This window comes from Papio anubis, chromosome 10 (assembly GCF_008728515.1).
Source record: "Papio anubis isolate 15944 chromosome 10, Panubis1.0, whole genome shotgun sequence".
NCBI classification, from domain to species: Eukaryota; Metazoa; Chordata; class Mammalia; order Primates; family Cercopithecidae; genus Papio; species Papio anubis.
Genome location: NC_044985.1, coordinates 1,887,633 through 1,902,800, shown reverse-complemented (window position 1 = coordinate 1,902,800; position 15,168 = coordinate 1,887,633). Strand labels below are relative to the sequence as shown.

General features: G+C 61.6%; 1 protein-coding gene across 1 annotated transcript in view; it reads right to left on the bottom strand.

The window, feature by feature from the left end:
• LOC101012197 (heparan-sulfate 6-O-sulfotransferase 1) overlaps positions 1 to 9,768 on the bottom strand; it is a 52,370-nt gene extending 42,602 nt beyond the window's left edge. The window contains exon 1 of the mRNA XM_003909277.5: positions 8,948 to 9,768. Coding sequence (XP_003909326.1) covers positions 8,948 to 9,474 — 527 coding nt within the window. The 5' untranslated portion in view covers positions 9,475 to 9,768. The remainder of the gene's footprint in view (positions 1 to 8,947) is intronic.
• Positions 9,769 to 15,168: the final 5,400 nt, after the last annotated feature.

The following is a 15,168-nucleotide window of genomic DNA, read 5'->3' as shown; positions in this document are numbered from 1 at the left end:
CGGCCTGGGCTGACCAGTGGAGAGCCACTCCCAGGGGACAACTGGGATCCTGGACAAGGACCAGGCCTGCCTCAGCAGGAGGCCCTGTCACAGGGAGATAACAGGTCCCTGCCCCTGCGGTGACCAGCCCGGTCTGCAGCCACCCAACCTCTGTGGCCTTCAAGGCTTCGTAAACAATTAACTCCAGAGCTTCAGTCTCTCCAGCTCGTAGCTTTCCAGACGATTAGCGGTTTGCTCTGACGGCCCTCCTGTTGGGCCTTTTAACGTTCTCCGTGTAAACAATCCCAGGCAGCTGCACTGGTCACGTGTGGCCTTCAAAGGCAGGCCAGGTGCAGGCCTTCGGGAGCTGCCTCTCACTGAAGCCTTGGCCAGCAGCCAGTCCCACAGCCGCCCGGACAGCTGCCCCAGCTGGCTCGCTCTCCCGATGAGGAACTGGGCCTGCACCAGGCTGCGGAATGCCAGAGGGTTATGAGTGGCCATGGCTCCCGTTAAGACACGGACACAGCCCGGGGCTGAGGGATCACGCGGTCACAGGGGTCACGGTTAATAAATCACTGGTTCCTCTACAGAACCAAATGGCAGACTGCCACCCCCTTTTAGAGATGGGAAGACTGAGGCTCAGACAGATCTCTACCTGGGCCCATGAGATCCACGGGTCCAGCCACAAGGTAGGAGAGGGGCTGCTTGAGGGCACTCCTCTCTTCCTTGGACTCTCGCCAGAACTTTCCAGAGAAGCCCATAACACATCCCAGGGCCCGCAGGCAGGCTGAGTCCCTCTGGTTCCGTGCCCTCCCACCACAGCCTCAGTGCCTGGATGCTCACAGAGAAGGGACCCAGAGCTCCCGAGGTGGCCTTCGGAGGCAAAGGAGGAACGTGGGGCATGTCACCCCACAGGCACCACTCGGGGAGGCAGGCCCAGCCCCAGCCCAGAGCACACACTGTGTGGAGTCAGGAATCAGGACCAGCAGTGGGGTGGGTGTCGAGGCCTCAGAGGTCCCTGGCCCTGGAGGGAGTTCAGGGCAGGGAGCACCGGCAGCAAGAAGGCCACGAGCTGGCAGGCGGAGACGGGTGCAAATCAGCGCAGCTCCCAGCACCCACAGAGCTGGCTCTCAGGAGGCAGCTGGGCTGGCGTGGAGGGGGAAGCTGTCCTGGATAGTTTTAAGCTCCATGGTCAGAAGACAGCCCCCAGCTTCACACCCGCGGCTGGGGTGGGGGACGTGTGTGGGAGTGTCAGGAGACTGGACGGCCTCCCTCCCACCCATCTGCGCTGGAAGCCTAAATGCCCTCTAACAGCCTCTACCTGGGCTGGGTGGTCTGGGATCTGCTGCTGGGCAGCTCCTGTGTGGGCATGTCCTGTTTTCCAAAACGACAGCCCTTGCAAGCTGGGGACTTGGGACAGTGCCCTATCAGGAAGAGGCACTTTCCAGGAAAAGGAACAGAGATTAGGCCACAAGTCCCACAGTCAAGAAAGCAGCCGGCCTGCATGCAGGGGAGCCTGTCTCCCACTCGCCGTCCATCTCCATTGCCCCTCTTGCTGTGACTGGCGGGTCACCGGATGCTGTGTCTGAAACCCAACTTCAGCATGCTTTCCAGCGCCCTTCCATTCCACACCCTGCTCATCCCTGCAAAACCCCGTGTCGTGGGAGGCTTCACCGCCCGCTCAGGGCACTGCAGCCCATGCTGCCTCTCGCTGCCACCAGCTCACTGTCATTTTGGGTGGAGCAATCTTGCTCCCTAGGTCACAAAAGACCTATTTTTCCAGCATAACATACCCCACCCCAAACCCCAGACAGACAACAAATCTTCATAAAGAAGAGCCAAGTGAGTCTCTGAAAAGGCAACAGAACAATAGTCTTAAGAGATGAAAACCCATTATGCGGTGGCTCCGCCTGTCAGTACTTTGGGGAGGCCGAGGTGGGCGGATCCCGCAGGTCAGGGAGAGATCGAGACACAGTGAAACCCCGTCTCTACTAAAATACAAAAAAAAATTAGCGAGTGGCGGTGGGCGCCTGTAGTCCCAGCTACTCAGGGGAGGCTGAGGCAGGAGAATGAAGTGAACCCAGGAAGCGGGCTTGCAGTGAGCGAGGGCTCAGCCACTGCACTCCAACCTGGGCGACAAGCGTGAGACTCTGTCTCAAAAAAAAAAAAGAGATGAAAACCTTTTTGCAAACAAAATGTCACCTCACCTATAAGTGCTGCTGTGTGGAGTGGGCCTCAAGGACAGGAGAGCAGGTGCCAATGAGTGTCCAGGTGGCTGCAGAGAAGTGCCCGAAAAGCAGCTGGCAGGGGATGGCCCGAGTCTGCCTCCTGCCTGAATCACACCCAGCCAGTGGGGCTCCCCTCTGACAGGGCCCGCGTACTGCACTCACTCATTAGCACATACAGGCACCAGCCTCCGCAGCTCTTCCGTCTCTCAAACTCAGAAAGACCCACCACCGCTGCACCAAGTATGGGGGTTGGTGAATCCTGCTGCCTCCGTGATGCTCGAGGTCTGATCCGGTAACACCCCGCAGTCTTTCATAGGGGAAGTCAGCCCCACAAAATGCCACGTGGGATGGTGATGGCACCCAGAGAGGGAAGCTGAGGGGCTGGGGAGATTCCTGGGCTTCCCACCTCCTCACCCTCCAGCACCCACTGGGGCCAAGCAAGGACATAGGAGCAGAGGGATGGCCTAGACCCAACTGCACCCACACACGCTCACAGCACTGCCTCCTGCATGGCTGACCCTCCCTGGGCTGGTGGTGGCATCGGTGGTGCAGGACCAGAGGAGTACCTGAAAACAGCCCGATCTTATGGGGAGGTGGCGGAAGGGGCTGGCCTGCTCAGAAGTCAGGCACGCCATGAAGGGCGTCTCACTGCCAGGGGCCGACTCTCAGGCAGCCTCACCAGTACTACCTTTGCAGAGCCCAGAGCCCAGGCACGATGCCCGTCCTGCTCTGAGTGAAGGCCGCCAGATGCCTTCCAGTAAACGCTACAACACAGGCCTACATGGGAAACTGCCCGGGTCTGCCCAGGTCTCAGAAGCCCCGGCGTTCTGCATCTGGCTGGCCTGGGCCGGCGGCGATCGTTCCCGCCTGCAGACAGCCTTCCACAGGCATGCAGGGGTTGTGGGGAGCAGAGGGCTGGGTGCGGCATACCGCCTTCAGGACAGACAGACAGACAGATGTCCACATGCCAGCTCCTGGCCCTCCAGGCTGAGAGGCTGACACATTCTCCACCATCTCTGGGGCCTGACTTCGTGTAGAAAATGGGGCCGATCTTCATATACGTGTCTTGTGGGAGTGCTGGGTCCAAAGATGACCCATTCCAAGTGCCTGTTAAGCACTCAGGGGACAAGAGCCACCCTGCCAGCCTCTCTACATGCCCCATGGCTTGTCACACCTGCTCCTCAGAGAGGCGGAATTCAGTCCCACAAAATGCCACGTGGGACAGTGATGGGCACCCAGAGAGGGTGCATCCCAGGCCCCTGGGAGCTGCACCCCTCTCTCAGCAGGGGTGAAACTCAGTCACCTGTGAGCAGGTGAGAACACGTGGGTGACTGGGCACGGCTGCTCCCAAGCGCCCAAAATAGATGGGCCACCCTGAGGGTGCACTCATGGGGCAAGGCTTTGCAATAAAAACCAGAAGACTGGCACTTTTGGGTGATTGAAGAAAATAAATTAAAAAAGAAATTCACAATAGGCCGGTGCGGTGGCTCGCACATGTCATCCCAGCACTTTCACAGGCGAAGGTGGGCAGATCACCTGAGGTCCCAAGTTCGAGACCAGCCTGATCAACATGGTGAAATCCCGTCTCTACTAAAAATATAAAAAAATTAGCCAGGTGTGGTGACGGGCACCTGTAATCCCAGCTACGTGGGAGGCTGAGGCAGGACAATCGCTTGAAATCGGTAGGTAGAGGTTGCAGTGAGCTGAGATCGTGCCATGGTCCAGACTGCACTGGACAGAGTGGGACTCCGTCTCAAAAAAGAAAAAAAATTCACATGCTATTCAGTACCAATGAGCGTGTCCCTGACGTGGGTGCTCACAGACCACAGGTGGGAGCACACCAGGAGCGGGCGTTCCGAAGAGGAAGGTAACGCTTCCACCGAGAGCAGTAAAACATTCAGACTATTCAACTCAGAAATTCCACTCCCAGCAATCACCAAAGGAAACCAGAGCTAAGCGGAATATTCACACACAAGGAGCAGCCCCCACAGAGTACAGAATGGGCAACCTGCACGCTCACCCACTGCCAGCCAGCGGTGGCACACCCAGAGCGGAGCAGCTGCAGCCACTCAAATATTAAGTTTTTAATGACAACAGACAACATTTATGGTGTAATTTATACGATGGCTTCAATTACAGTGGAAAAACCATACATGGGGAATGGATGATTTTCCTTCTCTTCCTCTGCCTCGTACTTTCCTCCCACTCACCTACCAATCATTAGAACCACAACAAAGGGGGCGTGAAAGAAAAAGCCTCCAAGTCCTGAAAGGACGACAAAACCAGGCCCTGGAGGACGCCAGACCCGACGTGGCCATTCCCCCCGCATGGCAGCCGAACTCCCGCTGAGGAAGCAACCTGGATTCCCTGGCCCTGGGGACCCAGGTGGGCACTGCACTCTCTGATGCAGGAGCAGGAGTCCCCAGGGCTCCCTGCAGCCCAGGTTTTACGGATGAAGTGCCTAGGACAGGAAGCTCTGGCTTGAAGACCACCACAGCAGCACAGCAGAAATGATCTCCCAAGCCAGAGGACCGTCTAAAATGATCCTGTCACCAAACCATTTGTAAGTTTGCCTTATCATGTGTCTGCTTTTAAAAAAGGACTTTTTTAAAAAAAAATCTCTTTTTAGTGAAAATCTAGGAGCATCTTAACCACAGATTCCCTTCTCATCGTAACCAAAGCAATCTAGGCAATGCAGGCGGCAGTGACACCCCCAGCCCGGTCCCCAGGTCCTGTTCATTGGCCCCAGTCACATGCTCTGGGTAACATCTGTCCCCATCACAGCAGATGAGGGCTTGTCCCTTGATCTCAAAGAAGAAAGGGATTATGCAGGTAGGGTGGGAACTGTCGTGTGCCACAGAAACAAAGGCTCTCATCTAAGCCCACCCCCGCCTGGTCTGCCTCACCAAAGAGCCCCCCAGGTTCTCAGGGAACAGCATGACACTCAAGGCCAACTCTGTGAACTTGAGTCACAGGGAAAGGGCGGGGACAGAGCCCAGATCCTGCAGAGCCCAGGAAGAAAAAACATTCTTACGGTGCCAGCAAGAGGGCAGTGCCTACTCAGCATCAGGCCACAGCAGTGCCAATGCACTGTGCAGGTGCCAGGGCGGCAGATGGGAGAGCAGTTGAGGCGCCTAAGGCAACAGGGGAGTCTAGGAACAGAAAGCCAGGGAAGGCTTCCTGGAGGAAGGGGCATCTGAGCAGATGGGAGGGGAGGAGCAGGCAGAACAGTGGAAGAGGAGAGCAGGCACGCCAGGTAGAGGGCACACAGGCCTAGCACCAGGCGGATTTCCAGAGGTTGAGAAGGCTTCAGGATCACGGAGGGCAGGGCAAAGGCGAGACTACAGGCACCGAGAGGGCACATCACGAACCCGCAGGCTCCTGCGCCATCCCTCCTGCAAGGAAGCATTGTCTCTGTAGGCCAATGTCACAGAGGCTTCGAGCCCACTGAGGGCTCCAGAGAGGCCCTGGTGCAGAGAGGATGTGAGCTGGGCCCGGGACCCTGGCCAAGGAGGCCCAGATGCCACACTTGGGCTCCAGATGCCCTCCATGGCTCCAAATGAAGCCTACATGATCTCAGGGACATTTCCAGGGTGGCCCAGGCAAGACCTTAACCATGCCTCCTCCTGTGTTGCGTTCAGGCAGATGGGAAGAGGAAGGGGGGAGGTTCTCGCTCTGGAACACCGTCCGGACCCTCTGAGCGACAGCAGAGCATGGGGTGCTGAGACATTCTAACCGAGTGGTCCCTGGAATGGCCGGCTATTTGGCTGCTGCCTGCGGATGGCCACACCTCTTCAAGGCCAGCCAGCAAACGTCCTTCCAGGACAGTCTTATAAGCACCCTGGCTGATGTTGGCGGATGAGGCAGCCGCCACAGTGAATACAGGACCAAAGAGGGACCCGCCAACGCTCTGCTCACACTTGTTTCTCTCTACCAAGGCAGCCAAGCACTAACAGCCACTAGAAGTTCCAAACCATATTCCAGGAAGATGTCAAAATCCTGTTCATCTCCATGTGTCACCTGAGTGTACGCCCAGCTGAGAGCAGCCCAGGCTGATGCTGTGCAATGGGGAGGCTGGCAGCCGGGAAGAGCCCCACCTCTCTTACACGCACCACAGGCCCACTGAGGCCCTCACAAACCGCGGCACGGGATGGGAGGGGCTTGGTGGAGAGGTTCCAGGAGCCAGCCTTGGGCAGGGAGGTGGGCAGAGACAGGAGGAAAAGAGGGTCTCAGTCCCCAGAGAACACGGAGAGAGCAGTGCAGAGTCAGAGTGAAGACATCGCAGGAGGGCCAGGGTGACACCTGAGTCTCCTGACACCAAGCCCACTTAACACCAGGCACCCCAGCAGGGACCGGCACTGCCCCTGATAGAGAGTAGCTGGGTCCCTGGGCAGATGGGGGAAGCGCATCCCAACCGCCACAGCACAGCGGCTTAGCCCAGCCCCAGCCTGGGCCAGAGGACTCAGGTGGCGGGATAGCACTCAGCAGGTGGACCTCGGTGCAGCTCGGCCCTGCCAGCACAAAGCCAAGATTACCTTGGCCTCCTGAGGAAGCTCATTAAAAAAGCAATCTACCTAGTGCCTGCAACAGAAATGAAGGGAGTGGAGGCAGAGAAGAGGGACTCGGGGGGCAGGATGCTGTCACCTGCCTGGTAGCACAACCCACTTACAGAGTGGGCGGCAGAGGGGGCATCCTGAAGGCCCTGGAAGCCCCTCCCAACCCCGCCGCATGCTGCTGAGCTAGCAGTTTCCAGGCTGGCAGCCCACCTCCGCGAGAGGCATCTGTGTTTTCCGTTCTTGCTCCACACGTGCTCCCTGGGCAGGGGGAGCCGGGCCGCCCTGGCGCAGCACCTGGCGTCCCATCAGCCCCACGTGGTGCTCCCACTGTCATGGACAAACTCCAGAGACAGAAGGCCAAGGCCCTTCACCGTGGGGACCCACAGGCATGCGGGGCTGCAGGGAGAGTGTGCTGGTTGCAATCTAGGGCTGAGGTGGCCTCTGCTGAGCAGGCTGGCTTCAAAGGCTCCGGCTTCTTGGCAGCCCGAAGCTTCCACGCACTCCTCTTAGGCTGCCGTTCCAAGTCCCTCTGGCAAAGGGGGTGGTCCCCACCCTCTTACCCGCCACAGGTAGGGAGGCGCCTGTTGGTACTGGTCAGTGACCAATTCTGGAAGCCTACTGCTCCGGCTGGCAGAAAGGCGGTGGGGGCATGGCGGCAGTCCCAGGCACAGCTCAGTCTAGCATAGAGCGTCTGGACCGGGGCTGGGGGGCCCTGCAGCAGGAACGTGCATCTGTGCAAAGCAGACCAAGTGCTGGGCCGGAAGTAATCCTTCATGGGCCCTAGACAGGCAGTTCTGTGACCACCAAGTGTAGAATGTGGCCGTAAGGGGCTCAGAACATCACCTCCCAGGCTGGGAGCTACTGTGTGTGTGTGTGTGTGTGTGTGTGTGTGTGTGTGTACAGTGCGGGGTGGGGGGAGAAAGGAAAGTGGGAAGATGCTCCTCCAACTCTAGGACTCCCATTTCCTGACAGTCTGAGAAAGACCACAGAGCAAGGACTGAGGGCTGTGCAGGGGAGCAGTGACTTGCACTCTGCTCAGCTCCAGGCTGGCCGGACCTTCCAGGCTCCCCAAGCACACCTGAGAGCCTGCAGCCTCTGGACCCAAGAGTGCCAGCCAACAGGCCTACAACCACTCAGCCTCCTATCACCAGCCTGTCTGCAAACTCAACCCGAAGGCAAATTTGGAAGAGAAACAAAAGGCAGACAAGAAGCCCTGCTCCTGGCCCTTCCCAGCCCAGACTTTGGGAAGGCCCCGAATAACCCAACTTTAACTGCTGGAAATCCAGCAGCACCCCAGGTTCCCCTACAAACGGCTTCCCAGGAGAGCTGCCCCGGCACCCCTCCTATGCCCTGTGTCCTCACGCAGCTCAGCTCTGTGCTCCCCAACTCCCGCAGACACGGGGCTGGGGGACCCCAAGAAAGAGGTGTGGCAGCACAGGTTCCCTGGACCAGCTCAGCTACCCCCATCCTGGCTGGTGGCTTCCTGGGGAAGGTGGTCCCCCATCGGCTGGCTTTTGTTCCTCTCTTCAGGCAAGCTTGTGCCTGGAAGAATTTGGCTGGAAGGCCCCACTGGGAGGACAGGCGGTACTGCCTCCTCCCCGCCCCCAGCCCCAGGTCAACAGGGCCTTTGTTCTACCTGCACACACCGGCAGGCAGGCGGGCAGAGCCAGCCCCCTTCCCTGGCAGCTCCCCCACCCTCTGAAGGCAGGCACTCCAGGCACAGGGGCGGCACCTCACTACTCTCCCTTGCACTTTTGGGACCACAGCACCGAAGCGGCACGGGGAAGCCAACACTCCAGGTGGGCCACGCACACACCCAGAAGCCCACGTCCCCAAGTCCAGCGGGCCAGACATCGCGGCGCACAGCAGGTAAGGTGGCCCGAGGGCAGCGGGTGGGGACCCTGGAGAAAACCCGGGCGCTGAGCAGCCAAGCCGGCAGTGGGGCAGCACCATGCAAGAAAAAGAGGGTGAGAGCGAGGTCAGAAAGCGCGGTGACAGCCGGCCAAACCAGAGGAGCTGGGAGCCTCGGGCGCCCGGCAGGTCGGGAGGGGTGGTGGCGAGTGGGGGCCCCCAAGAGGGCAGAAGCGGGTGGGGAAGGCAGGGCCGACCCAGCACTGCCCGGCGGGCATACGGCCCGGCCTCGGGGGCGCAGCTGCGCGAGGATCCCGCCGCCCCGGCGCTCACCTGGGCGTGCGCAGCGCGGCGGAGTCGCGACGGTCCAGCACGCCGGGCACGCAGTTGGTGAGCTCGGTCCAGTCGGCGTGCAGCCCGCAGCTCCAGCCGGTGGAGAAGCGGGAGAAGAGCCAAGTCTCGCGGCGGTTGGGCCGGTAGCAGGTGCACTTCTTCTGGCCGGGCCGGCAGTCGCAGGGCACCTCGAGGCGTACGTTCTGCACGAGGTGGCGGCCGAAGGTGGTGCCGCCCGTCTTCTGGATGTGCAGGAAGACGATCACGTCGTCGCCCTTCATGTCGAAGCGCAGCGAGCGCTCCAGCTCGCGGACCGGGAAGTAGTACTTCTTCTCGTAGTGGGGATCGGGCGTGGGGAACAGGTCCAGGTCGTCGGGCGGCGCGCGGCCGCCGGGCGCGCCCAGGCTCAGTCCCGGGCCCGCGTACTGGTACAAGATGAGCATGAAGCACACCGAGCCCGCCACCACCAGCACGAACTTGCTGGCGCGCTCAACCATGGTCCTGCCGCCGGCGCGCCGCCGCCGCATGTGTCACCATCGCCGGGGCCCGGGCGCGGGGCGCGGGGCCTGGGAGGGCGGGGGGCGCGGGCGCAGCTGCCTCCGCCGACACCCGCGCTCCGGCCCGGCCCGGCTACTCGGCGCCCAGGCCGCCCGCAGCGGCTCGGGCCCCGACCCTCCGCGGCGCCATGGCTGCTCCTCGCCCGGCCCCAGCTCCCCGGGCCCGACGCCCGGACGGCTCCCAAGCCAACAGCTCGGCCTGGCCTGGCATCGGCGCGCCCTGCGCCCTCAGCACCGGCAGCCCTGCCGCCCGGCGCCGAGAACGCTCTGCGCCGCCCCGCGCGCCGCCGTCTCCGCAGTCCGCCGCCGCCCCGCCCCGGCCCGCCCCCGGCCCGCCCGGGAGCCCTGACGTCGCCGCCCGCGCCGATCCTCGGCCCCGCCCCCGGAGTGCCGGCGGCCGCCGCGGGTGCTGGGCGCGGGACCCGGGTCTGCGGCGGTGGCAGGGCCGCTCGCGGGCGGGCAGCCGGGGACTGGGAGGTGATTCCGCCCGCAGGGGCGTGGGGGACCAACCGGCCGCGCGGAGCCCAGGCGTGGGAGGCTCTCCTGGCTGGGGCCGCGGCGGAGGGGCGCGGCGGCTGGAGCCTCCGGAGCCTGGGTCCGTACCCCTCCTCCCCGAGTCCCGCCGCCCGCGTCCCTGCAGCCCGCGCGGGAGGAAAGCGCGCCTCGACCTTGCACTCCGGGGCGCTGAAGTGAGACGCCAGCCGACTGGGCTGCACTTCCAGGGACCAGGGCGGCGGGGTCCGCGCACCGCGGGAGCCAAGAGGGAAAGCCAGGCTTTCCGTTCCTGCCCGACCCCCTCACCCCCGCGGCTGGCTTTGGGACGGTGCCCCGCAGCCCGGCATTGAGAGATGTTGGGCTGTCTGTCGAGGCCTGCGGACCAGCTTTATGGCTCCCTCCTTGTTTGAAAGCAATTTCAGACACGGTGCGTTTCCCCCCCTCCAGGTTTATTATACTCCAATGAAAGAGTTATAAAACATTGAGCCAGGTCTTAAGAATCGTGAGTGCCCACCAAAGATTCTGGCTCTCGTGGGTCGGTGGGAGAGTCCAGCGGCCCGGGCCCATCCTGGCCTCGGAGGCCTCGCTCCCCTTTGGCTCACGTGTGGCCCCGGTGGTGCGGGTTCCTCGCTCGCCGCTGCCCAGCCTGGCAAGCACGCGGCCTTCGTGGGGCGGGGGTTCCCGCCAGGTACCCACTCACGCTGCTTGGGCTTTGGCAGTACTCGGAGGCTGCAGCCCGTCGGAAGCGCAGGAGCCGGGCTGGGACCTGCTAGGATCTCACAGCTGCAGGGCCGGCCCCGGTGGGCCCTAGTGTGTTGGTTCAGGCCAGCGCGGCTCTGGGAGCGAGTGCGGCTGCCAGGCTGGGCTCCCAGTGTCCACAGCAAGCCCTGCCGGGGGCGGGGCAGGCGGGGGCCCTGCTTTCCGTTCTGTTAGGGGCTGGAAGCGATCATGGGGTGTCACAATGATGCCTCAGTAAAGCTGTTAAACACAGACATCACACCAGGAAGCCCTACCGGAAGCAAACAGAGAGCTGGAAAAACCAGCACCCCAAACCCAGCTGGGCGGGCGGCATGCATTTTCCAAAGGGACTGCAGGAATGTCCGCTGTGGATGGCGGTGCAGTCCCCATCCCACACAGGTGGGGCCGCCCTGCAGTGTGGTTGGACCTGCCTGCTTCTGCCTGCAGCCCTTTAACACAGCCTGTGGCTGAGCCCTGGGGAGCCTTCCTGTATGGCCTAGGGGACCACAGCTGTCCCGGGTCCACCCCCGAGATGTTCTTACCCAGATAAGAATCCTCTACCAAGTGCTACATCATAATTAAGACTGCTCTTTTGGAGACCTACTGGGTGCCAGGCACTGTAGAGGTGTCATTTCCAATTCCATCAGCAAATCTGCGAGGGTAGGCTGTGGTACCCATTTACAGAAGAGAAAACCGAGGTTCAAAGGGGTTAAGACCCTGGTTCCAGGGTCAACCACTGTCACCCCGTGAGAGTCAGCAGAGCTGGAATCCTGATTCCTGCTGTGAGCCCCAGAACCCTGCCCTTCCCCACCTCTGCACTTGCCCCAGCTCCCCAGGCCAGGAGTGAGGGCAGTGAGAGCGTCTACAGGGGCCACTCCTCAGCGCCTGGTGACCGTCACTGCCACCAAGGAGGAATGTGGACCCAGAGTGTTCAAGGGAAAGCTGGAGCAGCTCCGAAGGCCAACGAAGCCATCGGTGCTTGGGCCATGGCCCCACCCTGTGATGATCTCACTGTCCCAAGGGGGAACTGAGGCCCAGGCAGGGAAGAAGTGCCCGTGATAAGGTCCCACCCTTGAATGGGAGCCAGAGCAGCCTGACCCATGGAGCAACATCTCCCCGAAGGAGCTATTTAATCAAACTTCATACCTGCCACACTGGCTGATGGGGAGCACCCACATTAGCCAGGAAGCCCTTTCTTTCTAGAATTCTCTTAAGAGGAGGGAAATCTGCCTGGTTCGCTACAGGACTTTGCTCAGTCTTCCACTTTGCTTGAAGCTCTGCGCATGCACCTGAGACCCCAAGGCTGTAGGTGAGTTTCTGGGGTCTGAAAGTCAAGTCACATGAGCCACCCATCAGTGGACACTTGAGCCGAGTGGAGGGCAGCTCGAGCGCTCGTTGGCGGGGCAGCTTGCATCACGCTACTCCCCACCACTTCTTGCTACTCCCCGCGATGAGTCCTCAGTGTCATGTCTTGGAAAATGGACAGAAACGCAGAGTCCGGTGCTGGCCTGAGATTCCAGGAGGTCAGCGGACACAGCCAGACCCTCAGGAGGTGCGCTCTGCGCGCTGTTTCCTTTCTTCCCTGGGTGATCTCCTCGTTGGCCAAGGTTTGCCCCCAGCCCCAAGAGGGCATATGAACTGTTTGCTAGGGGCAGCTTCTAGCCCTGACTGCTTGTGGAGTCCAGGGAAAAGCACTGGCAGCTCTTCTGCTCAGTGGCTTTGTCCCCTAAAGATCCACTTCACCAATTCTTTAATGTGTTATCTCTGACTTAATGGCAAAGAAAAGTAACAGAACACGGCAAGTGGCAGGCTGTGATGATCCCAGAAAAGGCATTAACGTTCAGCTTCAGGAGTGAAGCCTCATTCCCGGCCCACCGTGCTGTCTCAGAGTCTGAGAACCACGAGATCAACCGCGGCGCCCCCTCCCGGCGCACAGTCCCGCGGGCGGCCGCGCGGGGGCAGCACGTGGCCCGGCCCCCAATCGCCCGTGGTTGACTTTGCAAAATTGGGGGATTTTCCACACTTTCTTCCCTAGTGGTTGGTCCGGCGGCCGCCCATTGTTGTTTGCGAAGGGGTGGAGGAGGGCAGTTGCGTCTGTCCTCAGAGCCTCCCCTGGGGACGGCCCTGCTGCCCACGCGGGGCGGGGAGAGGGGTTTTGTTTGGGGACAAACTTTTAGAGGGGACTCCGGCTCGCGCGGACCCGCAGGGCCCGGCTCCGACCCCGACCCCGACCCCGCGGCGGGCCTGGGGCGCCGGGCTGTGCGCCGTGGACGCCGCTTCCTCCAGGGTCGCCAATCCCCGTCCGCAGCTGCCTCCTCCAGGGAGCCCCGTGGCCCCTTTGCCGCCCAGTGGCCCCCTGCCGGGCTCCTCCTCCAGCACCGGGGGGCGCCTGGGCTCCCACGCAGCCCGCAGACGCGGCGGGTCTTCCCAGGGCCCGAGGGGCGCGCTCCGGCCGCTGCCCGGGGACAGCAGGGGTCCTGCGGTTCGGTGGTTCGAGGGCCACACTGGAAGGGTCGCTCCCTTCCACGCCCTCCCAGGGCCTCCCCGTTCCCTGTGCGCTCTCTGCAGGACCTCCAGGCCCGCTTCAGTCCTTAGGGGAAGAGGGTGGGATAAACAGAGGAGGAGAACCTGAGCAATTCGGAGGGGCAGCGTGGTCCTGGGCTTGCCCACACGTCCTGCCGGCCCGGTGACCTCCCCTGGCTGGCCCCCTGCCCTCGCGTGTGACGTGGGGTTGTTGGCAGGTGGGAGGCTTGGCCTGCTGCCTGGCCGGGATTCCGAGTCTGTCCAGTGGAGCCCACCCTCCTCCCCAGGTAGAGGGGCTGTGGGCAGGCCGGGCAGGTTCTGCCAGCTTGGGAGGCAGGACAGGGACCTGGTAATGTTGCCCAAGGGCATCGTCCTGGTTCTTCTGCTTGAAACTTCCCAAGAGACATGTCTTTAGAGGGCCAGGGCGGAGGCGGACCCACAGCCTGGATGGGGTGGGGGGTGACTGCTGGCAGCTTCCAGTGGCCAGTGGGACTCTTCCCAGATGGCTGTCATTCTCTACCCAAAGGGGTTCGGACCCAGCCGGGTCGGGGGAGCCACCAGAGAGGGCACTGAGCAGCTTGAAAAGCTCCACGGGTGGGGATGTTCCCTGGGGGTGGGGTGGAGTGGATAGTGGCCCTCTTAAGGGTGAAATGGGCTAGTCCGAGAAAAGTCACTCACGGTGGGGTGCTTGCTGCTCCCACCCCAGCTCCCTGAGCTACCAGGGGCCGGGGCATGGGTGGAAGGAGGCCTCGGTCCCTGGCCTTGATGTCCAGAAGGGGATGGTCAGTGCCCTCCAGGCAACCTTGCCTGACCGTCGGGGCTCAGGACCAGCTCCCGCTCCGCTCCGCTCTCCGTCGGCTGGACTGGCCACCCTCTGTCTGTGGAACTCACCTGGTGCCAGTGCCCTTCCTGGAGGATGATGGCTGGCCCCCATGCTCCTCATCACCAGGTCCTGCTCTTTTTACCTCCATTCATCGCCACTGCCATTAAAGAATCACCCTCCTGCTAGCTTATAGTTGGCTTGACAAGTAAGTTGACTGTTCTGATGGAAGCTTCTCCTTGGTGGGCCCTGGGCCCTGGGTGGAGACACAGAGGTCAGACACAATAGTGGCTTTATGGAGAGGGCCCTGCCCCACACTGTGGGGAGGGGGACTCATCTGTCCCAAGGCCAGGCCTTGGCACGGCAGTGGTAAACCTGGCTGGCCTTGGCTCTTCCTGGAAGCTCTCAGTGACCGTGTTTCTTTATGCACCAAATAGCAATGGTTCTTGCTGTTCGTTTCTCTCCCTGCCCTCCTTTAAGAAGGAGAGTTCATGGGGATTAGACACTCAGGGTGGAGGGGGGTGACCTCGGTCCCTGGTGGGAGGAGGCCGCGTCCCTCTCTAGGCCCAGGGCCTATGGGGCAGCCACAGCATCTACTCTAACCTCACAGCATCCAGGGACAGGGTCGCACATGGGCGTGCGGCACAGCAGGCGGTCCGCCTGGCTGAAGGCCTCGGCTGGTGACGAGTGCTGTGGTGCTGTTCAGGCCAGTAGACAAGAGGGGGCACATTTCTGTCAGCAGACAGGATGGGGTGTGGCTCACACCTGCTGGGCTGGAGGCCGCGCTCCACCCAGGGCCTCAGGCCGTGTCTGTGATAACAATAAGCACCCTGCGGTCAAGGTGTGTGTGCTGAGCCCTTGTCAGGCCGCATCTCCTATAATCCAAGGCAGCTCTGTGGGCCTCTCTTTGTAGATGGGGAGGCTGAGCCCCAGGGAGATGATGCCGCTTGCCAAGGTCACAGAGCCAGCGGGTGCTCAGTTGAGCCCGCGAGGGTGGGAGAGGCCGCCCCTCCGGTAAGGGGGCTGGAGAAGGGAGTCCACACCATGGCCATGCATGTCTGCACCGTTGCCACTGCCATGCTGTCTTG